We start from the raw sequence: 26,162 nt of genomic DNA, 5'->3' as shown, positions 1-26,162 counted from the left end.
AAGAGAGCTGATGTGACTTTCTATGCCTTTTGTGTAATACGAAGTTTCTTTTAGTGTTAATCGCCGTTTCTTGGTGTCAACTAGATATTCGTATCTCTCTAGAAAGTCCATCCCCAGTATTGCCAGATCTAAGTGGGCTACCGTGAAAACCCAAGGGAATTGCCTCCTGAACCCCAAATCTAGGGTTAAAGTTTTCTGCCCAAATGTCGCGATTTTAGTTTTATTTGCAGTTTGAGGTGTAATTGATGATGTTTCTCGACTAATCTCAGTTTTATTTTGAGGGATGATGCTAAGAGCAGCGCCAGTATCCACCAAGAAATTCAAGCCAGAGTTTCTGTCTCTAACATAAAACAAGCGACTGTTTAGGCGCCCCTCCTCAGTCGTCGCGACCTGGGGAGGGGTTACTCGTTTCCCGCTGTCTTAGAATTATGTTTAGGCCAGGCGCATGGTTGCATGCACTTGGTTGAGTTGACACCAAACTTCCAGTGGTACCAACAAAACTGCCCAGATTGTCTGGACATTTGTGACCTGTTTTGTGACTTGGATCGTGGTCGTTGTGGTGACCTGCTCCTGTTTCTATGACCCATTTGCATTCTGGTGACAGCTTCAGTGAGACTCTTAACACTCGCAATGAGTCTTTCTATGACGGGGTCTTTTGCTGATTCTACTTTGTGTGTGATTTATTGTGCCTGATCCAGTTGGAGGACCTCTTTCCATTATTCTATCGGCTATACGCGCTAAATGAGATAATGAGGTTTCAGGATCTTGTGCATCTAAACAGTGTTGGACGTAGCATGGGAGAGCTTATATCCATCCTTGTTTTAGGACCGCTTCACCCACTGTGTTATCACCCACTAAGACTTGGAGGTGACGTAAAAACTGTGACGGCGACCGATCACCTAGTGTTTCACCTTGGAAAAGTCTTTGGATTCTTTGACTATCTGATAATGATAAACGGTTCATTATCTCTCGTCTTAAGATGGTGTATGGTTGTGGTGATGGTGGATCTAAAATCAAGTCACGGACTTCTTTGGCGACTGAAGGAGGAAGGATAGAACACAAGTCTCTATAGCGAGTCCCTTCAGATTTGATATTGTGTCTCGTGAAATAATGCTCTAGTTGAACAAACCACAACTCAGGATCACTACGATCAAATTCTGGAAGTCGGGATTTCGTAGTCATAACAGTGTCTATCTCCACTGGTGACAAACCCTCCGGATTATGGGTTTCTATTGAGTTTGACATGAGGTATGTGACAAATATAGCAATAAAGTTAGCACGAAAAATGGTTACTATAACACGAATAACTTAAGATAATACGGAATAAACTAGTTATACACTCAACTTAGTTTACGGATAATCAGGTCTACTTTTACGATTAAGTAAAAGAAATGTTAATAACAGAAATGAGGTTAAATTTGTGTTCAAAAAGGGCTCACCACTTTCGTGCCTTAAGGTAACCCTCGTGCTATTGATAGAAGAAACCAGAGAAGTAGTGAATAGGTCTTTATTTCGATCTTCGCGCAGTCACAGTGGAGTGTGAGATTATCTGTTCAGACAAGCAAAGGCTCTCAACATTCAATATAAGATAATAAGGAATACAACGCTTATACAAAATAAGGAAGTGAATGAATACTTGAACAGTACTGTTTTGGCATATGCTTGGTTGTTTGGGGTCAACTCTTAACCAACCAACCTAAGCTGTTACAAGGTCATGAAATGGTTTATGATCATGAATTAAGCACAAATGAAACAAATTACATTCACTTAAAAGTATGTAACAATGCGACTATAACTAAATAATTGATACAATAAATGGCTATACATTCACAGTCAGTGTCCTTAACCGATACCCATGTATGTTCCCGGCTAACTACGGAGCACATAAATATTCCTGTATCAGTGGATGGGAAAGGATCTTCTAAGTAATTACGTGGGTCAGTGAAAGACCTGAATTTTAGTAGTCCATCCTCCCCCAGTGCCTAGTGTACGGCATTCACGTTGAAAGTCGGAGGGAGTACTTGATATTAAATTATTTATATCCCCAATAGCACATGAGTTCATGTTAAGCAGTCTTTTATGTGAGAATTATATCCAGAGATTAGCTAGCTTTTTTGTGACACCTAAATACACCATGTGCATAGGATCTAAAGGAAAAGTTAAGATCATATTAATTGAAAGCGTTTCCAGAATCGAGTAGCTCTGATGGTGAAGAGATTGGGTCTGGCGACGAAAGCTGTTGTCCGTTGTTAACGTATATTCACCATTTAGAGAAGTCACCTTCCCCTAAAGCCGTCTCCCAAGTACAGTACACCTATCGCAACCTGCCTTACCATTGTGATTAACCGTGTACGTAACAGCAGAACGAGCAGGACAACTTAATAGCTATGTATTTATCAAACTTAGCACTAAACAGACCCACGTCAGTCATTTCTTTTATTTCAGAAATTCCGTCCGCAGAAAATTCGTTGAATTCTGCCGGTTTAGTATTCCCTCCGTAGATCCCTATCATGAACACGTCACTAAACCTTGGGGCAACCATCCGTCCTAATATAGGCCATAAATGTTGATTAGAGCTCCAGGACATAGAAAGTCCATCTACATTAATATACAAATTTAAAGTATCAAAATCAAAAGTAAACAACCAGAGTTAAAAATATCTTAGCAGATTGGTTTTCAATACGAGGTGGTAATAAACCCAACTGCTGATGAAATTTGGTTGAACACTTGTGCATGTCCTCAGGACACATCTTATGCTCCTTGGTAAGTCCGAAACCAGATCTCGGGAATCATTCAGAATTCGACCAGCATCACTGATGCTCAAAAACATTTTTGTAATTAATTTCATCAATACATTGTTGAAATGCTCTTTACGATTTACGGACTTTTGAGAGCATAAATTAACGTCATTGCATCCTATAAGAAATACAATAACGTATTCACTTCATATACATACCATTATTATCTAGAAGCTTTGTTTGCTGTAGCTGGTGGATGGAGTAACAGTTGAAGAATTCTCATTGCAATTAATTTCTCTCTCCAATGCTACCAATTAAACATACACCACTGTTAAAGCCAGTTACTTTTGATTTTGCTTTCATTAGCAAACTGACCAAACGAAAGCAAGTCATGTTTTTTTATGAACGCTGTTCGTATTTTATTCCACCGTCTGTTATAAGTCGATCTATGACAGCCAAGGACGCTTGACAAGTTAATAGTGTCGGAACAATTTAGCTAAACAAAAAACGAAGTCAGTGTATATGCGTTTCAGACAAATCCCTGTGTTCGTATTTTGTTACTGGTGTTTATGAAAATAGTTTGGTTTTTTTTATTAAGCGGTGCATTATTTTGTCGACGTTTATGAAAACATAAGTACGAAATGCGGCATATTCAAACACCGTATGTTACGTATAATTGTTGACAAATATCCCCCAAATACACGACGTAAGGTGGAAAAATCGACATTTCCCCTTTATTTATGCTTTCGTATACAAAAGCACACTGGAGGTATTTACAAATCATGCTTCAGTACTTACAAGTTTATTAAATGTTGGTTACTACTTATGTATCATAAAAAAATCGCATACGGACTTCACTATTGGTTACAGGGACTTTACGGTATAGCTATCATTCAAACACTCCCTGCACATGTCACTTCTATGCGATTAATTTGCATTATGGCTTTCATCCTCCCCAAAGGAATCTCATTTACTATAAGATACCTGATAAAATAGGTTATCACAGTGTGACCAGTAGTTTTATCGCGACTCGTTGTGCAAAGCGTTTCAAGCCACCTTGTTTCATGCTCTCTAGGATTTCGTCTAGCTAGCTCTTCTCTGGCAGCCGATGTATATCAATATGAGTTTCTATCATTTCAGTGTTACGTTGTAGGCTATCTCTGTTTTTCCCCGGTTCTGGTGTCAACAAACTAAGCTTGTTATGAAACCTTTTAAGTGACATGCTCGAGCTGCTTTGTCCCTAGCTGATTCTCTCGAATGTAAAACCTAGGGTAAATTTGTATTTTGTCAAGTTCAAATGGTTCAAATGGTTGTGGATGGAATAGAAGAAGCTTTCGCTTAACAGGCTTCCGTGTCTAGTAGCAGGGGATCACCAAATCCTCCAGGCAGGAACCTAGGTATGTTAACAATAAAAGAGGAAAAGAAACTGGTAAATCATAGTGTAATGCTGTCCTTGGTCCTTAAGAATAGGTCAAGTTGCCTCTTGAAGGACTCCTGAGAAGTCGCTTGGACTAGCTCGACCGGCAGAGAATTCCAGCTTTTGACAACTCTTAAGGAGTAGAAGTTGTGTCTACATTCCGTCTTGCTATGCTGTATTTCCAGTTTCTGGGTGTTACCCCTTAGGTTATTATTCGAACTAAGCTTAAGTAGGTGTTTAAGAGGATGTCCAGAAGTGTTAAGGATACTGTAAGCCATTGGAAGGTCACCTCTAAGGCGCCTATACTCTAATGGGTAAAGGTCTAGTGATTGGAGGCGCTCTTCATAAGGCTTAAATTTGAGTCCTCGAACTGATTTCGTGGCTCGCCGTTGGATACGCTCCAGGGTGTCCTTATCCTTTTGGAGTGAGGGGGGAGTACTATGTTTCCGTACTCTAAATGGGGACGGATGAAACTATTGAAGATTGTATGGAGAGTTCGTCCGTCAAACTGTCCAAAAATGCGCTTCAATGTTACCAGTGCAAGGTTTGCTCGAAAGGCATTTTTATCACAGTTAACGTAAGACTTTAAATCATGGGGCACCAAGACTCCTAAATCTTTTTCAACTTGGGATACTACTAGAGAGGAGTTTCCTAAGTTGTAACTGTAGTTTGCGACATGTCGCAGATGAACTACTTTACACTTTGAAGTGTTAAAGGTAAGTCCGTTATCGTCTGCCCAACTTTGAAGTCGAGTCAGATCCTCCTGAAGTGCCTATATATCGTCTTGGTTGCGTATCTCTCTCCAAAGTTTCACGTCGTCGGCAAAAAGTAGTAAGTTTGACGTTACCTGTTGTGGAAGATCATTTATATAGTCCAAGAAGAGAAGAGGCCCTAGTACTGAGCCCTGGGGGACCCCACTAGGACATTCCATAGCCTGAGATAAAGTGAAATTAACCCTAACCTTAAAGTGTCGATTTTTTAGGTATGAAGCAAGCCAATCGATCAAGGTGGTTTGATACCTAGTCGTTTGAGCTTATTGATAAGACACAAGTGGTTAACCTTATCAAAAGCTTTTGAGAAATCAAGGTAAATGATATCGACCTTCCCCTTGCGATCGAGGATGCTTGTCCATCTGTCCACCGCAGTCAGCAGGTTGATTATACAAGAGTAACCCTTCCTGAAACCATGCTGTTGGGGTGAGAAGGAATTTAAGGACAGTAGATAGTCGTTCAAACCGTCGCATATCAGAGAATCCATGAGTTTTGAAGGTAATGACAGAAGAGCCACCGGCCGATAACTTGAAGGTTCATTGCGTCGACCTCCTTTGAAAATTGGTGTGATGTGAGCCAACTTCCAATTTTCCGGTAATTTGCCTCGGCTTAGCGAGTGTGAAAACATCACGCTAAGCGGCGTTGCCAGGATTGAGGCTGCCTCCCTCAGTATGGCAGGATGAACCATATCCGGGCCAGGAGAAGTATCTAGTCTTAAGTGCTGCAATTTCCGGAACACCAAGTCAGCGCTTAGGTCCACTTCGGAAAGTCCTGTGGAATTGCAGATGAAACTGTCGTCAGTAAAGTTGATGTCAGCCGGTTGAAATGTTTGAGAGTAATGTTCCGCTGTTTTGGCTTGACGAAGAAAGGCTGCATAACGGAATAGGCTTCCAGGGTTATAGGCGAATTTGTCCATAAGCTTTGTCTGGTACTGAAGCCTGTCTTCTCTTATAGCCTTCGTGTATATGTTCCTTATATGTTTATATTGCCTATACGCTCCGTCGTAATCAGTTCGTTTGTATTCCGCCCAACAGTGCCTTTTGAGGCTTTGCAGGCGAAGGGTACGGTTCTTGATTGCTGTAGGTGGCTTGCAGCTTTTGGGAACCGATTGAGGAACTGAATGGTTTGTAGCACGTAAGAGCGTGTGCAGTAAGAAGTCCCAGTGACCGTCCACATCGAGTTGAGGGTGAACATCCCAAACCACCTGTTTTAGGTAGTTGTGTAGAGCTGGCACATTCAACCGTTTAAAATTCCAACACAAGTTATTGTTGGGATACCTTAGCTTAGTTTTGATGACAAAACTGAAGGCTATGACGGCATGATCGCTCTTTCCCAGAGGAGCCAGGATTGAGAGGTTGTCAACTAGGAATTCTTCGTTTGTGAATACACAGTCTAAGCGCGATGGTGTCTGACTGTTTCTCCAACGAGTTACCGACCTCACATTTTCGTATAAGCCTAAGTCATCGATGAGGTTGAAGAATCGAGCTTCAATTGAGTTGTCGCCTCCAGTGTACGTGTATTCCGCGAAGTTGACTCTAGGGAGATTAAAGTCCCCTAGAATCAGGATGTGTGTAAAACCGAGACGGGTAGAGCGGGATAGTCCTTCCAGCATATGACTACCGTACTCGATTTCGGCAGTTGACTTCCTGTAAATGACTCCGACTAGACACCTTGAAGTACTAGATAAGTTACACTACTGGTAAAGAAGAAAAATTTACTAGCAGTCATAATGATCAATAGAAATACAGTAACACATGTAGTGCAATAGAATGTTCGACGGATATAAACCACTCTAAGGGATTCCAAATTATGACCTCATTCACTAATATTAAACTCGGTACTTGATACAAAGTGGTCTTTTTACGAAATCAGGTACCGTAAAAAGCCGTAAGAGCATCTTTACGGTCTAATTATATAAAGAACTGTTCAAATTTCTGACAGTCCCAGTGTGTTGTAATTATTTGATAGTGTATTCATACCCGCTTAAAAATAGAAAATTGTGCTTTTCCGTTTTTTAAGTCAGTTATGTTTTTAGAATGAATAGTTATTTTTGCTGACAAAATATACATTTTAGTTATGCAATCAACTTCGTGTTTTTAATCCAGCTTGTTTATTCATGTGAATGCTTCATCCTTCCAGGATTCGCTTTGTCAATGCCAAAACAAAACCTTACTGTCTCAGTATTGTTCAGTATGTCAGTTAATTCTGTCGTTATGATTTTAGAAAGTATGATTATGAAAACTATCTGTGTTCACTGTTGCTACCTGGTTCAAGACGTAACTTTGCTTTGGCCTTAAGAGCTTTCAACGTGGAACTGGCTCAAGTATTGATATCTTCTGTATTAATTTGTTTGTTTTTACACTTAAGATATGTGACCGATCGGAAAATCTGGCACAAGCTAAATACCGGTTCCAGTTTTGGAGGGAGATTATAGAACATCTATTTGATAGCTCCAATGATTCGTCACCACACCACACTCCTCTCGAACGGGAGCTCAAAGAAGTACCATCTTGATCACTTTTCCTTTATTCATAACCAGTCAGTTTCAGGTCTGGTATTATCAAAACAACGCTTCTATCAGCTCATCAATTCAAGGGTTTGAATTCATTTTCATTAGTGTTTTGAATTTTATAAATTACTTGAACAGGAACGACACTTCAATAATGTTTTCTTTCCTACTTGCAAAGCAGCTGAAGCGTATTTTGATGATGTCTATGTCCCGATTCATTGTCTACTATCTGAGGCTTATGGTAAGTGATTGGTTCACATATGATGTTTATACTACAGGTTCTAAATTGTACTGAACCTTTGGATTTTGCTTAAAGAAAAATTTTCTTACAAACAGGTTCAATTTATACAGTTCCATGCTCCCATATATATTTATTTCCTCTCATTAACTTTTTATATACAAGTTTGACTTATACTGGTTCTATAAAATTCCTAGATTTTTCTAGTATTAAAGGCATCTCATCATACAGAAGTTTAATTATTCATGTATAAACTTTTAAGATTTCTCCACTCTGTTGAGTACTGGTCTACCTGCACTGACTTTTACAATTGACTGTCCCGTGTACTTAATTATAGGCCTACTACTACTACTACTACTACTACTACTACTACTACTACTACTACTACCTACTACCTACTACTACTACTACCTACTACCTACTAATGTAGGTGTAATTGAATTATTCTGATACCTAGAAGTTTAACTTCACGCATTTCAACCATTAAAGTATGGCTCCAAGATAGAAAAGCTATCACTAGTCGTTGGAATGTAATGTCACTAAATGATAAATCTATACCCCCCAGTCAAAATAACAATTTTCACGAAGGAAAAATTGCTATATAAAAATTCTTATAAGTTGGCAGCAGGTTTTTTATCTGGTTGAATTCATTTTACAAGTGATTCGTAAAATTAGTGATATATCCGATTTCCAATAGCAATAGGTTTTTCATGTTCTATGTTACAATCTTAAAAGCTTATCACAAAAAGTTGAAATTCAAGCCGTAAAAACGACGTTTTACTCACATCTATTTGCTCCAAATGACATCCCAAACCTTTTGGTAGCTAATATTACGTTTAAAATCAACCAAATAATTTTCAAAAACTTGGCTATATAGCTTTTCTGGAAACTTATAGAACCTTGTATGTATTGTTTCTTTGTTTACACTTATCAGTTGGCCAATCGCTACATTACAGCTTGATCATTAGGATTCAATAACCACTAAGGACTAGGTAAGAATGATATTACTTAATACTCAACTATGTCACTGCAAATTTCTCAATTTTAAAGGATATCAGTCTCATGTTGATCAGTAATTTTTTTTCACTAACACTAGTTCGAATCCTATGCAGGAAGTGTCAACTTCCCCAGGACTGCGAATACTCTATGATGATGGTTACCAACTACAAAGAAACCTAGATCAAATGCTTTCTTCCTATTGATTAAATATCCTCCTTCGTTTTTCTATAATACTTTATATCCTTCATAGAATGCAATTATCATCATAAGGTGACTGTTTTTAATATTCATTTATTGTTATGATTGTGCACACTTTATACTTTAACTAAATACATCAATTTTACCTTGTAACAAGTAGGATTTGAAATGACTTCATTGAACCCATTACTAAATCACTTTGGACGAGCTCAGGGGATGGTGAATATGTTACGTAGTTCAGTTTTATTAGCTCAACATAAGAATGTTCTACTATTTCCTTTGGATTTAATAAATCAAGTATGTTCATCAACAAGGTGAATATTTGCATTCTTAATTTTAAATGTAATTACTAAACTGTTTATAGGCGTGGGTGCATAACACATTTTGGGGAATAAAAAACTGGGTATTCTATGCAAAAATCTGTTACGCATCATTCAAACTCCAACAATAGTTTGGTCCTCTTCGTAGTTGTTAACTTAGCACAATAACTAGAAGGCCAAACCAAACTATATTGATTGAAACACTTGTTCTCTGGATTTCCTTTATCTCAGACAAGTTTATATACTTACATTTGAGTCATGGTGTTTATATATGAACTGGTGATATTACCTGGCTGATCAAATCAAATTAGGTGGGGTGGGATCCGAGCTTGTGACCTAATAAATGAAACTAAAATGCTTGAACTATTCAACTATTTTCCTGCTTCATGTTGGGTTCGTTTGAAGTGGGCAAGTATGCGATGTCGGAAACGCATCGCCAATCGGTTTTTATAAGTTTGAATATACATAATCTCATACGAAAACCATAATAAAGGACCTACTGAAGTATTTATTCATCAGATAATATGATTTCCTTATAATTTATCATGTTAGGCTTCACTTTAAAGTTTCTGGAGTTAACACAACTGGTTTTAAAAGTATTTGGTTTGTGTAATATCAACCTATCGCAAACCTCGGTCAAACAGATGCGTCTATCTCCTCTTTTTATTTATCTTACTCTGATGTGTAGTTAAGGTTCTGTTAATTTGATTAGTGACTTTTTTGCAAACTTACACTTTCAAGCTGCTCCTTACGTCGTCATTCTTATTTGTGGTTGTTATGACAAACCCATCATCGGATTAAGTTATAACAAAATTCTTCCTACTTCAGGGTTCTTTTAGATCATCCTCCTCTTGTTAAGCTTTTTGTCCGGCAAAGAGTTCGTGCTCTGGTGTCTTTTATATTGCTATCCAAGGATTTTTGAAGAAAGTATATTTCCCACGTTTGTTTGAAGAAAGCCAACTGCATAGTCACTTATTCTTTTTTACTTCTAATACCTCGGAAATGTTGATGGGTTTTTGTACATGCTTCGTGTTCTCCATCTGTTTCGTTTATCACTATGATTGAGATTGCCAGATCTTATGATGTAAATATCCACAACATATCAATATTTTTTATAAGTCTGTTAACTACTTTACTAGTCATGATTACGTTTAAGAAAGTTATTAGCATTTATGGTCCTTCAGTTCTAAATCATAATTGAAGGTTGTAGATAAACCTAATATATTCTAAAAGTAATAACTCAACGTTATTATTGAGTCAAACTTCAGGTCGATAATTGGGACAGGATTTTCTCAAGACAAATAAGTTATTCCAATCTTGTGTATAGGCACTCTAATTAATTATATTACTCATTGTGTTGTCTTACTCTGACTTAAAAGCGGCATTTGACTCTGTAAACCAAAAGGGTCTGTGACTGTCTTTGAAAGGTGAACCTCAGAAACACATAGACCTTGTGAAGGCTCTTCACTCGAACACTATCAGTCGAGTAAGAGCTTATTGCGAACTGTCTTCTGATTTTGCAACCTCAATTAGTGTCCGACAAGGCTGTCCACTATCCATTTCTGTTTAATTTCACTATAGACCTACTACTGCAAATAACTACCTCGTCGACTGGATTTTTATGAATTGACCTCCTTCCAGGAGGTCCACTTACTGGCTTAGAATACTCAAATAATATATTCCCGTTTGATGAAGACGTTGATAAAACCCAGGGTCTTTTGGTAGCACTGAGCAACAATTCTAGGTTGTTTGGAATGCGTTTCTCCCCCTCTAAATGCAAGCTCTTGTTTCAGGACTGGCCTGCCTCGACATTTGAACTAAGTACAGGGAGTGGATAGTCGAACGTGTGGACGATCCCATTTATCTTAGGACCCTGGTCAGCCCTAATGGGTTGGTGTCTGAATAAATCTCTTCACGGATTCAGAAAGCTCATTTGGCTTTTGCCAGCTTACGTGACCTATGGCGAAGGCGAGATATCCCTCTACCAATTAAGGGACGAGTATACTGCGCGGCAGTTTGTTCTGTTCTACTTTACAGCTGCGAAACGTGGCCATTAAGAGTAGAAGATACTCGTAAGTTACTAGTCTTTGATCACAGATGTAGAAATATTGCTCGCATCTGCTGGGATTACCAGGTAAGTAATAGTGAGGTTAGATGCAGGGTATTAGGAAATGATAGTAAACCAGTTGGTGAGGTTGTAAATCTTCATCGACTGAGATGGTTGGGCCACGTGTTGCGTATGCTTGAACACCGATTATCACGACGCGCAATGCTGACCAGTGTTGGGGATGGCTGGAAGGAAGTTAGGGGCGGCCAAACCAAAATGTGGCATCAGTCCTTGAAGTCACTAACTTCTGGTCTTAGCCATGTTGGTAGATGAAGACTACTTGATTGGGGCCCATGAGACTATCGTAACCAATGGTTGGAGACTCTTGGTGGCATGGCTGATAATCGATCACAATGGCGTCAGTGTGTACAATCTTCGTCTTCTCTTAAACTGTGAGATTAAAATTGCATTATACCCTTCTTTCTAGGAACTAATTCTTTCTTCCTGTATTGTATCTTTATACACAATCTTTCTTTTATATATTACTACCATTGAGACAACTACTTCCATGAATCCGGTGTTCATCATGTTGTGTTAATGAAATGTGGCAACTTGGGCCGACGCGTATATGTGCCTGTTCCTACGTTGTAGCTGACTGACTGAAGTAATATATTGATTTATTGTGTATTTTTGTACAATTGGGTCGCTATTAATTTTTCATAACTCTAAACTAACTGACTATAGACAACGATAAGACTAAGACTTTCGAGTGCTGAATAATGATGCTTCCAGCCCAAGTATCTGAATTGACCAAGGCAGAGGTATGTGCGCAGTAGCTTTGCCGAAATAGTTGTCCACGTAATGTAATAGCTTTATACCACTTTGTTTCTATCACTTAGCAAATAGACTTGTTATTTTGTGGTTTTTTCTATCCGCAGCATAACTTAACTCAAGAACATGTACTTCGTTTTCTACGTAATGATCCTTCGATGACCGGTACAGCTGATAAACCTATAAAAAAATTAACATGTGAAATTGCTTCTTTGGGTCATTATCATGCTAAACGTGTTTCCCATTTGAGCTCGGAATTAATAATGCAGTCATTCTCAACACCAACGTTCAATTCAGCAAAGTTGAAAGAAAAAGATTTGCAACAAAAAGATTTAATACAAAATGTTTTGCCCAAGCTTTTACTACCTCTACTCTCTATAAATAAATATTTGGATTTCTTAGGTTATTCAGCAGATTTCGATTTACGCCTTAATTCCAAATACAATAATGATTTATTACCGCTACAATTATGTTGGAATGCTTGGTGGAATAAAATACCGAGGGAACCGAAAGCCTAATTCTCACTTCTAATTTATCTCTCACGTATCTCAATGCATATAAATATGAACAAGACTGTTTAACCTTATGGCATTAGATAGGCTGAGTCGGAAATATTGTAAAAATCTTTGCTTGTATTTCCTTGCCCAGTATTTCCAGTTTACATTTTGTAGGAAGAAGGATTATACAGAAGCCCTGCGATTTATTTTGTCTATCTTCATAACACTACTTAATTTGATAATAAGTAAACAATCTGGGTTTTCGAGAACTTCATGTTAACATTTGCATCAGTAATACAAAGTCCAATAACATTCATTTACCAGAACACCTAGTTCTATACATTTGATTTATTTTTGCTGGTGTATTTGACAAAATTTGTCACGATCGTACCCGAAATATTAAGGAAAATTAAAGTGGTTTTTAAATATTAAATCTCATCTCATTGATCTTGCCACTCCATAGTACTGCTTGACCAAAATAAGTCCTAAAGACGGGTCAATTTAACTGCATATCAGACACGTTATCGATGAAGATCACCTCTTTTAAAAACAAGATAAAATGTGCAACGTACATCTAATTATGAGTTAATCGGCCCTGAGCTAATTACTTTCCCAGTTAGTCTAACTAGGAATAGTAATTCTATCGAAAGACTATTCCACTCTAAACAACGCTGAAAAAATTAGTCATTACCGTGTAGGGTTCGTCGATATTGTCGAACTTCATAGTTTGCATTGGAGATCCGTCGTGGTTAAACAACCACTGCTGCTCTGAAATCTCATTGTATGTTTTATTTAGCATTTTAAAGACTTGCACATATGTTGCTTATAACTGAATGGTTCAAGAAGGACTGGATACCAGTTGTGTTCCAAAGATTGGGCGCTTGTCACAAAAACTGGTTGTGATCCGCGAGACGATACCAACCGATGGTTAGAGACCTTGAATGACAGCTCAAAATTGTTTGCAATGGCGCAGGTGCATCCACTCTTTGTGGATTCCCAAATTCTAATCTTCTGAATTCTTCATGTCCTTTGTTTTCTTTCCAAATTTTTTCCACTGGATTATACTCCTTGAATAACATCTACAAACCCTAATCTTTCCGATTACTGCTCTTACTATCTCTACCACTACGGGATTCGAATCGATAACTGCATCTCTGTGCTAATGTGGTATGGCAGCTCGAACTGATGTACGTACGTACGAAGTTCCACGTTGTTACTGACTGACTACCACAAAACCTGGAGGTCTTGAGTTCAGTTTCAGTTAGGGTCATTGATCCACTCCTCTGAAGAGTCCCATCCTTGGACGAGACTGTCGTTCGTTGAGACCTGAGTTTATATTGGTTTTCTAAGGCTAGTTACTGAAGCAAGCCATGAGAAAATTACTACTGTGATTTGTTGTGTATATCGTTCTTCTAAGTGGAAAACAGTTAAGTACGTAAAAGTGCTCTACGCTTTACCGTTTATTTGGAACTGAGGGGAAATAACTACATGAAGTGGGATACTAACATCGATTATGTTGTAATGGGAATACTTGCGGAAATTGGTACTTCACAAACAAACTGGTCATAGATTATGCAGCAAAGCTTGTAGAAATTAAGACGAACTATACTGCATTAAGTTCATGAACAGTGTCTGTAGAAGAATTTAGATCTATGACATACGGATATCTGAAATACCAGGCAAATTATGACTAAATGGATTGATATGATAGTAATGTCCAAAATGTCTCAGTCCTAGGTTTCATATTAGTTGGAACACTGCAATCTTGATGAAACCTTGAAAGGTGTATCAATTACTTCAGTATTACACTACGGATCAAACTTAACATGGGTGTAGAATGATCACTGTGATGACGATGTAACGAATTTGATAAATTCTAAGATAACTGGATTGATGGTTCACCTATGAAACCTTCGTTCAGTTCTTCACATTCGTAAACTTCCGTAGATTCTCTTAAGCTGCTTACAACCCCGAAACTGTTATTCCTTAAAACAAAACAAGTGTACATCATGTATTTGGAGACATCTTTAATGGGACTGACTAACAAAATGATCCCAATAGATGAAACCACTAGGCAAATGTCTGCATATACTGTTAGAGAGCAAAGACGGTCACTTTTTTGTATACAAGATAGTATAAATTTTTAAACAATAATGAAGAATAGACCTCACAGAACAACCAATGGTCTTTCAATTTAGTCCACCAATCAAGGAGAAGAGTATTTTCCACATATGCTGTTGACTAAACTTCACATTTTCGGATGATCATAATCAGATTGTGTTTTCCTAATACAATACGTTTTACGATGACCAAAATAACTACCTTAACTGTGTTGATAGTCTATTCCCAATGTTGTATTCCTCCAGCGAACAATACATTTGAAATGAGTACCACATCAGTTACTATCTGGTGGCTAATTCACATAAGATAATCACAATCGAAACTATTCAATCGTGGGAATGTAACCAAAATAGATTAGATTATTAGCTATTTATATGACAGTCTAACATTATATGTCATATTGACTACTGGTCCGGTCTCGTGGGACCGAAAGAACACTTCTCACAAATGTACTGTGAATGAAGAACGTAGTCAACACCGGATTACGAGATGCTGTTTTCATTTTTTGTGTAAAGTACGTTCATAAATTTCAGATACACCAAAAGTCATCAATCTCTAAAAGTAAAGCGTTCGAAATGTATACAATAGTGATTAGGGAAATAATTTGTGACATTTTTTATTCTACTTTAAGCTCATCAGCTAGATGTATATCCACTGCGAAGCTCAGACCCAGTGCTCGTTCATCCAAACGCTAAATCGTTATACATGTAATTGAAGCCTATTATTGTGTAACTGGAAACCAGTTGTCATACAAACCTTCCGATTCCCACTTTGCGGATAGAGAATAATTATCAGTCTGTCAGGGAAGAATTCAGTAATAAAGTTATCCTTGGTAGTATGTTTTTATTCTTGAGATATTATAAGATTGGTCTTCAACGACAATTTATGGACTAATGAGTTGTGAATCGACCAAATTTGAACAATAAATTAATGTTGAGTAAAATAATAAAAAAACAATTATTGAAATATGTCGATAATTCAGTTTTGATGCGGAATAGATTTTGGTCTATCCGTCTCTTTTTATTGAGCTATACACTGTGGTGTGTGGTTTCGCCGAAATAGCGGGTTTATATCTTGGCTGGTTAGCGTGTACAAATGTTAACCAGTAAAAATATCACTCAAGCAGTAAAAGGTTTTTTGCTGATCTTTGAAAATCATGGTTACACCTGGAAATATCGGCGGTTGGGAAGTTATGTAACTCGATAAAATGGGATCTAGTGTTCAGCTCATTAATAATCTGAGATTAATGTAAAACCAACAATACTACAATAAAAAACGGTAGACAACAGGTTGAAGTTCGAACGTTTTTTATCGAAAGTAACAAATATGAAGTCATGTCAGGTATGTAGTTGTTAGCGGGACATAGATTGGGTCAAAGCACGTTCCATGCACGGCTGAGTTGGTGCATGCCAATTGGCTAATTCTTGACCAATCAGTGCTAGTCTATACTCGGAGAACAATCTGGAATCTCCTCATGTAAAAACTATAAGTGTACTAACGTTCTTATTGTCCTTCTTACTTCAATCTAACACAGTTATTTGGAATATAATTCCTCTCCTGCTCAACCGTGTTCTGATTTGGGGACTTGTCTTGTGAATTGGTGTCCAAGAATACTAAGCGATAGGAATAGCTGGGTCGTAATAAGAGGAAATTGTAACAGTAGTATTAAAACAATATTTAGAATAACATCAGATAATCATATGACTGATAACAAAAATTCAAATATGATTTCGAAGACATTGTCCATTTCGATTTAGTCACTCATTGCCCGACATCATATTTTTTATTATATATTTTATTTGAACACAAATATCGTCCAAGACGACGATGGATGTAAGTGATTATTTATTTATTATTATTTGAACACAAATATTGGTACAAAAGGGCACCAAATATATATGCGCCACAAAAAACAATGAGAATTCAAAGAGAAAAAAACAACAAACAGATCAGTGTAAGGTAGTGTAATAATAATAGTAATAATAATGGGGGAAACGGAGAGATATAATCAGTAGAAATCTTTCAGTTAAGGAAGAAACAACCATTTTTTACGAAGAAAGTAAAAGGTTACTGCAGGATCGCCATTGGCTTCTATTCTGAGCCATATCTGATAACGTCTCTAGCCACTGTATTGCGCCATCTCTAGGACCCTGACCAGGGAGTCGTGAAGGACCAACACAAGCCATCCCTTTGCAGCTTTCTTTCATACCACGACATCATGTCATACACTGACCACCTCTCCGCTTTTTCCAATCAATCCCAGCGTCGGCAAATAACGCACGACATGGAATTCCCTGGGAAGACATTCGTAGAACGTGTCCAAGCCACCGAAGTCAGTGTTTCAAGATAGTGACACCAATTGCATTATCACCTCTGTGCCCGAACACACGATCCCGAACCTCTGCATTACTAGCATGGTGTTGCCATCGGATGTCAGCAATCCTTCGGAGAAAACGATAATCGAACACAGAGAGTCGTCTAACATCCTCAAATCGGAGAGACCAGGTTTCACAAGCATAGAGCAGAAGTGCTCTCACCGACGCTTTGTAGATCCGACCTTTTACAGCCAGACTAACATCACGAAGGCGCCAAAGGTGGCCCAGATTGGCATAAGCAGCTCTGGCTTTCACTATTCGTGCATTGATCTCATCACTCACACCCCCACCAGCACTTATGCAGCTACCCAGATACACAAACTTCTCGACTACGTCTATCTGCTCACCATCCAGGATGAGTACAGAATTGGAATCCTGCCAGTCTTGTAGAAGTACTTTGCACTTCGAAGGTGCAAAGCACATACCATACCTACGGACACTGATTGCCAACTGATTAAGTGCGGATTGCATGCCTTGGGCATTATCGCACAGTAAGACAATATCGTCCGCATACTCAAGGTCGAGAAGTCTTTCTCCAGGCAACAGATCCACACCACCATTACTTACATTCATCAGAGCTGTTTCCAGAATGTCATCGGTGGCAAAGTTGAAGAGGAACGGTGAGATTGGGCAACCCTGTCTAACCTCACTACTCGAATGGAACAATGAAGAGAGGTGGTTGTATGCCCTCACTCTGCCTGAGGTTACCAAAGTTTATTATTTATTTAATTGAACACATAAATAATGTCCAACGAATCGAAGGCAGCCTTAACGTCAAGAAATACTACGATTGTTGGCCTTTGATAAATATGACAGTGTTCTAACATTTGGCGGAGGGTGGAGATATGATCAATACATCCTCGACCAGAACGAAACCCAGCCTGCTCCTCGCGAGTCAATTTTTCTCAGGGTTTTGAACAACCTACGAAATATGACGGAACCCAATAGCTTGAATGCAATCGAAAGTAGACCTGTCCCCCGATAGTTGTTACAGGAAGAACGTGAACCCTTTTTAAAGATAGGGACAACTATCGACTCATTCCATGACGTTGGTACACTCTCTAGTTCCCAGACCTTTGTAAACAACGTCGTCAGTTCCTTAGTCAGAAAGTCACCACCATCTTTAAAAAGAGCCGGAGGTAAGTCATCTGGGCCCGGCGATTCGTAGCGTTTTGGGGGCTGGAGTTCCTTGAGGACTTCCGCCTAATTTAGTGGATCAGTCGTCACCAGCCATGGAGGGTAGGACAGTCCGGTCGGTGTTGCCGGAGCAGCAGCTCAGTTGAACTGCCCTTCGAATAATTCTTCCCATCGTCCAAGACGTCGATGGATATTAGTGATTGACATCCCGTTATCCTCACAGATTGTTTCGCTCACAACAGATTTCTTTCTGCCAGTGGCTCGGATGAGTTGGAAGTGCTCTCGGTAGTTACCAGATGCAGCTGCTGCTTCCAGCTAATTGGCACGCTCCGATCACCAGGCTTCTCGGTCCTTACGCAAGCTTTGCCCAATTTCATTGCGTAGCATTCTTCGTTTGTGGTCAAACTCACGGTCACCAGGAGTAGACCGACGGGCTTCGATGACTTGTAAGGAGCCTGAAGAAACCCAGTGCTTATAAGCGTGACGTTTCGCGAAGCCGCAAGGGCTTTACTCGCCATTTTGATGGCGTCATGAAGTTGCAACCAATGCTCATCTATACTTTTCGGTGGAGTGGTAGCTAGCCTAGAAGCTAGCTCGGTTCGATACTTACTTGCAACAGAAGTTGCAACCAACTTGCTGACATCAATCCTTTGGTAACCGTCACTTCGTTGGCCACTGAAAAGCAAGGTACAATTGGCGCAGACCAGGGCATGATCAGAGTCCAGATAGGTACTCTAAAAGAAGCGGCAGTCTTGTACACAACCACGCCAGCGGTAGCTGATCGCGATGTGATCAATCTGAGTCCAGGCTTCAGATGCAGAGGGAGGACACCAGGTGGCACATTGGCGATGACCGTGCCAGAAGTTAGTGCTAGCCAGAAACAAGTTGTGGTCTGTGCGCAGTTGCAGTAGACGGTCTCCATTATCTGTCCTGCGACCAACAAGTTCCCATCGACCACCTGAACGACTCTCTTCTGTGCCTAGACGCCCGACCTGAGCATTCAAGTCTCCGGCTAGTACTACAATATCTGTCGAACGTACTTTCTGGAGAATAACAGTTAACTGGCGGTAGAATTTATCTTTGATTGCATCCGGGCTGCCATCCGTCGGAGCATAGGCGGAGATGACGAAAAGACATGGTTTCTCACGCCAATTTCTTCTCACTTTGATGGAACTTTCTAATCTAACGGCACATAACCGACTGTTAATGGGGTCTAGTCGATTAGTGCTGCCTCAGCTCAAGCGCTTAGTGAGACACCAACGCCAACAAGACCAGACGAAGTTGTCACAGGGTCCCCGGATAAACGCACGTAAAACAAGCTTTTTGAAGCGACAGAGGGAGAGCGAATTTGTAGTACTTCACTCGAGTCTTGAATACGGGTCTCAAATAGACAACAAACATCGATATTAAGACTTCCTTAAATGGGACTACTTGGTGTACACTACGCCATGATGAAATCATTACTTCTATAGAATAACATGTCCTAGATATTTAATTATCGCAGAGTACCCTGTGTAGCGGTAAATAATTCCCCAAAATAAATAGATCTGTAAGTCTTCGACATTGGATGCTCACCACATTAATTTTAATAGACTCACCTAGCTGAAGTTGCTCGTTCATGCATCCGCACCGTAATCGAAATCCCCTGCAATAGCTAGCCAGATTAGATCAGTCGATCCACGATATATTGATAGCCGATCAAATATATCTTTGAACCTCCTCGCTTCCGTCTTTTGATTTCACATGGTGAGTACGATTCATATTTCAAGGTGTTACTGGTTATAGCATTGTCAAATTCCATGAACCTGTTGCATCTTCACCTGTAAACCTTGTAGTGTGGTGTCGAATCGCGTTGACTATGATCACCACTACAGGGAGACTACGCGCCAGTTAATCGATAAGATCTCTCGTAGGCCAAATATCAGAAACCGATTGACGGCTGTAGTCGAGATGTATTTTTTGGCGATCTCGTGGTATCTAAAGAATACCGAGATTGTGCCAAGTGACAAGTGTGGTTACTGAGTGTAACCGAATTCGTGCAAGATCACGATCAACAGAAGGAAGAATGTCTTTAGTACGGTTAAACAAACAAGTACAGTAAAACAATCACTGGTACAATTTGTTATAATAATAATTGTTTCCATCACACCAATCGCATTCTCTTGTTAAAAGTAGTGGACTACAACCTTCTGGAGTTTCTGCCGTCACAAGCCCGTACAAACCAGGGGGATCAAAGCATTATGTCCTAGGGCAGAACTAACGCTCTTAGACTGGATCCCAGTGGACAGTTGCTTGCGTGCTGTCCAACTAAACGGAACACTAAGGACTCGGAAAGATAAGGACGCTCGTTGTTGCCTCTCCGTCCTCTCTGTCTACTCTCCCACTGACTCCAGCTCAAATGAGGTGAGAGATGAGTTTTACAGAAAGTTTTCTGACCTTCAAAACGTTAGGTGCCCTGATGTAGTAATGGTGGTTGGTGACTTCCATGTACACTTAGATAAATTAATCGAAAATCAAGGACAGCTGAGTGGATCTTATGGTGTCGTGGCTCAAAGAACAGATAATCGCGATCGTCTAATGCAGCTATGATCAGATAACCGCCTGTTCCTTGCAAATACTAACTTTAAGCATAAGGAAAAACATATTTTGACATGGCGACCCCCGAATTCGTCCCAACGTTGGACCCAAACAGATCACATTGCTGTCAGCCATCGATGGAGAGGCTCAATAGAAGACTGACGCTTGTTGTGGAGCACATGCTTGGATTCACATGATGCTCTAGTGCGAGCGCGTATTTGTCTGCGTCTCACTGGACGTAGGTAAGACGATTCAAAGAAACCTCTTAGGGTTCTACTCAATGATAGCTAAGCTAAGAATATATTTCAGGAACAACTAGAAAACACGGTTAGGCAGCCATGTAAGTGATATCCACCCCGAGGCAGCGTGGAATGATATCCGAAAAGCTGTGGAAACAGCAGTGATATCTGCTAGGACAGTAAACCATAAGGTTAGGGAAAATACTGGGTCTGAGCAGCATCCACCGCAGTGATAGATGCTCGAAAACTCATCCCATCTGGCTCTAAACATGACAAAGAGCGGAGTCAGCTTAAGCGCAGGCTGATAAGGAGCCTACGCAATGATCGTGAACAGTGGTGGGTAGCGAAAGCAAGAGAGACGGAAAAGGCAGAGGCAATAGGTAATAGCAGACAATTGTTCAGACTTGTTAAGGAAACCGATATTAGGAAACCGACTGTTAGCGAAACTATTTCAGAAAAAGAAGGACATATTGTTCATTCTCAATTTAGGAGATTGGATGGATGGGCAGAACACTTTAGGGATCAGTTCAACTGGCCTTCAACCACACTTCGGTTTCCCACGATCTCCAGTCGACCTGAATGACCAGTTGATGTAAGTCCTCCAACTCTTGACAAGGTCCAAAAAGCTATAGGAAATCTGAAGCGTGGGAGAGCAACAGGTTCTGACAGGTTTACTCTTGAGATTTTTAAGGATGGCAGTCCAGTACTAGCAGCGAGATTGACTGAGGTCTTAGGCAGAATCCGGGAACTGGATGTAATCCCATCTGACTGGTCTCAACCACTGATTGTGCCAGTCTATAAGAAAGGGCAAAAGTCCTCTTGTTACAATCACAGAGGAATCAGTTTGACTAATATATTGTCTAAAACATTAGCTTCAATAATGTGTCGACGCCTAACTAAAGCTCTTGAAGAGCAGAACTAGAGAAAACCAGACTGGTTTTCGACCTGGATGTGGCTGTGTGAACCAGATATTCACACTACGTCAGGTCCTAGAACATAGACACACATTCAGACGTCCCACAATAATAGTACTTTTCGACCTTAAGGCGGCATTTGACTCTGTTGATAGTGAGGATATATGGCAGTGTTTGTCAATGAAAGGAGTACCAAGGAAATACATTAACCTTATACAGGCTCTCTCTCCCTACACAACTGGTCGAGTCAGAGCTTATGGCGAACTGTCATCAGAATTGATTACCTCGAATGTTCTTCAGGGCTGTCAACTCTCTCCATTTTTGCTTAACTTTGTTGTTGACGTGCTTTTAGAGATAATGCTTTCTTCATCTAAATTTCCAGGAGATAAACTTTTACCGGGCGGTTCACTTGTTGACTTAGAGTATGCCAATGAGAGTTCTATTTGGTGAAGACGCTGACAAAATGCAGTCTTCTGACCACCGTAAGCAACAATGCAAGCATGTTCTGAAGGCGATTCTCCCCTCGAAATGCAACATGTCACTTCAGGGTTGAGTTGCATCGGCACCTGAACTAATGATGGGGAGTGATGGAGTTGAGTGTATCGACCGCTTCACTTATCTTCGGAGTCTCGTCAGCCCTTGTGGTCTAGTGTGTGACGAAACGTCAGCACGGATACAGAAGGCTTGACTGGCTTTCTCCAACTTGCGTCATTTATTGCGTAGGCGAGATATCCGTCTATCAACCAAAGGACGGGTTTACTGCTCAGCAGTTCGTTCCGGCCTACTTTATGGCAGTGAAACATGGCCGGTAAGAGTAGAGGATATTGGTAGGTCACTAGTATTCGATCGTGGATGTCTTCAAAGCATTGCTCATATATCCTGGGACCACCAAGTAAGTAATGTAGTTGTTAGGAAACGGATGCTAGGTAGGGACGGCAAATCAATTGAAGTAGTGAAACTTCATCAGTTGAGATGGCTGAGACATGTGTTACGTATACACAACCACCGACTGCCCGAACGAGCGATGTTTTATGGTGTACGAGTAGGTTGGAAGAAAGCTAGGGGTGGCCAGACCGAAACATGGTACAAATCCATGAGGTCATTGGCAAGTGGACTGAGCAGTGTCTGTAGGTGTAGACTACCTGGTTGGGATCCGCGAGATGATAGCAACCAACGGTCAGAGACCTTGAATGAAATGACTCAAAATCGTTTGCAAAGTTGCAGGTGCATCCACTTTTATGTTCTCGCAAATTCTAATTGTCTGAATTTTTCATCTCCCTTCCTTTTTCTCTTTCCAATTTTTTCACTGGGTTATACTCATTGAACAACATTTTCAAACCCTAATCTATCCGATTACTGCTTATACTTTTACCACCTCTACCACCATGTGATTTGAATAGACAATTGTACCTCTGTGCTAATGTGGTATGGCAACTTAAATTGACGTATGTACGTACGGAGTTCTATGGCGTTATTGACTGACTGGCTGACCTTGATTTCTGATTTCTAATTTGACTGGATTGGCATACTTCAATTGGGACGGTGTCATGTGTAAAGGCGTTGTCAAACTCTGAATATCTGTGGCATCTTTACTAGTTTGGGAGCGTTCAATAATGAATATCTACAGCCTTAACGGCAACTCAAGCCAAGACCTTTATGCCCCGTACCAAGTACTAAATATGTGACCAGAGTTTCAGCTTCAATCAATTTGAAGAAAGTAAAAACTAATCAGACTCAAGCACCACGTTGGATAAACTGAGATTTAAACCACACCTACGTCTTAGGGCTCTTGATGAGTACAGGACAACGGTATAACAAACTTTTACAAATTTCTAGTTTCATTGTTTCCTTGATTCTACTTATCAGGAACGAAAATTGCTTTTTAAAGTGAATTCCTCGTCCATAAATTACATGACTGGAAAAGCTTAGTAATAATAAATTGACTGACTTACGCTTCAACCTCTCTTTCTCTGAAGTACCATTCACGATTTTCTAAACCTTCCAAAATTTTACGTCGTTTGGCAATTTGTACCAGATTATTTGCAATATCTTTATACGGCGGTAAATTTGCTTCAATTTCTCGTCTTTGTCTTGCACGTTCAATTCTTTCAACATCAAATAATCCGACTGGAAGTCCATATCCATAACTCAACGAAGTTAATTTCAGTGTCTCAAGGTTTTTCCCTGTATTGACAACATACAATGGAGAATATGGGTCAGTTTGCGCCTCTGAATCACGATACATTGTCTGCACATAACGTGATATATAGACAGGTCGTTTCGGCCTTAGATCTATTTGGGTGATATTTTGATTTCCTACTAAAGAGTCCAACGTAATATCCATAATTTTCGGATTTCCTGAAGGCTGATATATGAAAAAATTGCATTGTGATAAATATTACTGAAATCTCATCAAAACAAATAAATAAATCTTAACCACCAATCCTTGAATATTTGCTTTCCCCGTTTGGATGTCATACGAGTGCTGTTTTGGGTGTCAGTAAACAGCGAAGCTACATTTATTTGACCAATTATTACACTCGATGTAATACTGACTAGAGTCCGTAACTGCTTAAATGGCTTAGTTAGGGCGCTTAAGTGAAAAAAATTTCCCATTTTGCTGAGAACTATTTATATGTATTGAGATTTAGATGGTGGTTGGAGGTAGTCAACAGGAAACCCTGGACCCGGGTTTCGTGCTACTTGGCACTCGTCAGCAAGGTGTACCTGTAATCTTGAGGGAACTGATGCTCCCTGGCGGATTCGATCTCGTGTCACCCAGCTTCACATTCAGAGACGTTACCACTGAGCTATCCGAGCCGTGACTAACCTCCTGTAGGACTGAGAGGTAATCACAATTGATTGATCACTGGGTGGTGATCAATGTCATGCTTGTCTAGTCCTTATTAGTTCAGATTGATAGCATGACATTGATCACCACCCAGTGATCAATCAATTGTGACTATTTACATGTTGCAAAGATGCTTACAACACATTATTATTAAACCACGGACAAGATTCAAGAAATGAAAAACAAAAAGACAGCAGTTAACATCAGCCGGAAAAGAGCGGTGAAAATCAAGGCACAAGCTTGATACACAGAAGCAAATTTATTCCACTGGATTATACTCCTTGAACAACATTTTCAAACCCTAATCTATCCGATTACTGCTTATACTTTTACCACCTCTACCACCATGTGATTTGAATAGACAATTGTATCTCTGTGGTAATATGGTACAGCAACTTACACCGATAAACCTGCGTACGAATGTGTCCGTTTTTATTTACAGAATGATGGACTGTGGTCTGGTTTGCTTGTGTGTGTACCAAGTATGTCTGATTTATTTTATTGACACAGGATAAGCTGATATTAGTTTTCTGGACTTGGCATCCAGGACTAGGCAAGAAGGACTTAAAAGTGCACTAGGTTTCTTGTACCAGTAAACACTTCAGCGGTTTGGCACAGTGCTAAGATTTAATAGGTCGTGCTCTGATTGGTGATCTTATTACGTGATATTCGATGGGCCACGAGTCACATCAATTGTCGACGGAGATTTCGCAAATAAATGAACGTCATAACAGAGGTCGAAGGGCATAAGTTATTCTCCGTAATGAATACTGGGCGAAGGGAGTGAATCGTTTTATTCGGTTATACGTATATTATTGACTGTGTGTCGGATATATTTGTGATCAGCCTATATATTAGGTGGTCCATTAGACTTTGTTTCAGGTTCGTGTGCAAGTTCTAGGAATAGTTCATGATGCTATGTATAGTCTGAAACAAAGTTTATTGGTCTTTTGATCTTGGGGATAGTGTCACAGTTACTGATGTGTATCGGCGGCCTATTCAGTTCAGCTGCCCTCTGATGCATGCGCTCCATGCATTTTGATAGATATACAGAATGTTTAAACCCCTATGCTGAGCGCAGCACTACCTGTCAATACCACAGACCTAGAAATATCCTTGCTTCCCAAATCAAATAAACCGGATAACACCTTATTGCCAAATATGGTAAGAGATTTAGAGTAACGCGACTGCATGTGTAACACTGATGATCCGTACGAATATCTAGTCCCATCGCCATCAAGAAAACAGGTAAGTGCCCATCTAGTCGTCCGATTAACCTCGTTGTATCGCCACTTAAACTAGCCATTCAAGTTACATGTAGTCATATAGGTACAGACAGTGTGATGGACCACTATTTAAGTAACCATATCCCGTCCATTGTTTT

General features: G+C 39.8%; 2 protein-coding genes across 4 annotated transcripts; one reads left to right on the top strand and one right to left on the bottom strand.

Annotated features, from left to right (window-relative positions):
• The first annotated feature begins 3,165 nt into the window (after window positions 1–3,165).
• Window positions 3,166–17,205, top strand: NDUFAF6_1 (NADH dehydrogenase (ubiquinone) complex I, assembly factor 6). 3 transcript variants are annotated; one of them, XM_051217582.1, is made up of 8 exons: window positions 3,166–3,399; window positions 7,065–7,115; window positions 7,149–7,248; window positions 7,293–7,427; window positions 7,465–7,521; window positions 7,573–7,675; window positions 9,030–9,166; window positions 12,175–12,890. In XM_051217582.1, the coding sequence occupies exons 1-8, from the start codon at window positions 3,380–3,382 to the stop codon at window positions 12,583–12,585; spliced, it is 1,014 nt and encodes a 337-aa protein (XP_051064998.1). In that variant the 5' UTR covers window positions 3,166–3,379; the 3' UTR covers window positions 12,586–12,890. The 3 variants fall into 3 exon arrangements, with proteins under 3 accessions (XP_051064998.1, XP_051064997.1, XP_051064999.1); XM_051217581.1 differs by having other exon boundaries at window positions 3,166–3,507; window positions 9,030–17,205; XM_051217583.1 differs by lacking the exons at window positions 3,166–3,399; window positions 9,030–9,166; window positions 12,175–12,890 and adding exons at window positions 8,607–8,664; window positions 8,723–9,022 and having other exon boundaries at window positions 7,031–7,115.
• A 2,431-nt stretch (window positions 17,206–19,636) lies between these two features.
• Window positions 19,637–24,379, bottom strand: CFAP91 (Cilia- and flagella-associated protein 91). Its single transcript, XM_051208374.1, has one exon. It carries the CDS (start codon window positions 24,269–24,271, stop codon window positions 23,876–23,878), a length of 396 nt encoding a protein of 131 aa, XP_051064996.1. The 5' UTR covers window positions 24,272–24,379; the 3' UTR covers window positions 19,637–23,875.
• Between the last annotated feature and the right edge of the window lie 1,783 nt (window positions 24,380–26,162).

Source organism: Schistosoma haematobium, chromosome 5 (assembly GCF_000699445.3).
Source record: "Schistosoma haematobium chromosome 5, whole genome shotgun sequence".
Taxonomy (NCBI): domain Eukaryota; kingdom Metazoa; phylum Platyhelminthes; class Trematoda; order Strigeidida; family Schistosomatidae; genus Schistosoma; species Schistosoma haematobium.
This window is presented reverse-complemented; position numbering and strand designations above follow the sequence as displayed.

Coding starts and splice junctions, on each gene's coding strand:
- NDUFAF6_1 (XM_051217582.1), top strand. CDS start 3,380: ATGCGGCATATTCAAACACC. Junction 3,400..7,064: donor ATGCGGCATATTCAAACACC/GTATGTTACGTA, acceptor TCATCCTTCCAG/GATTCGCTTTGTCAATGCCA. Junction 7,522..7,572: donor ATCAGCTCATCAATTCAAGG/GTTTGAATTCAT, acceptor TTACTTGAACAG/GAACGACACTTCAATAATGT.
- CFAP91 (XM_051208374.1), bottom strand. CDS start 24,271: ATGGATATTACGTTGGACTCTTTAGTAGGAAATCAAAATATCACCCAA.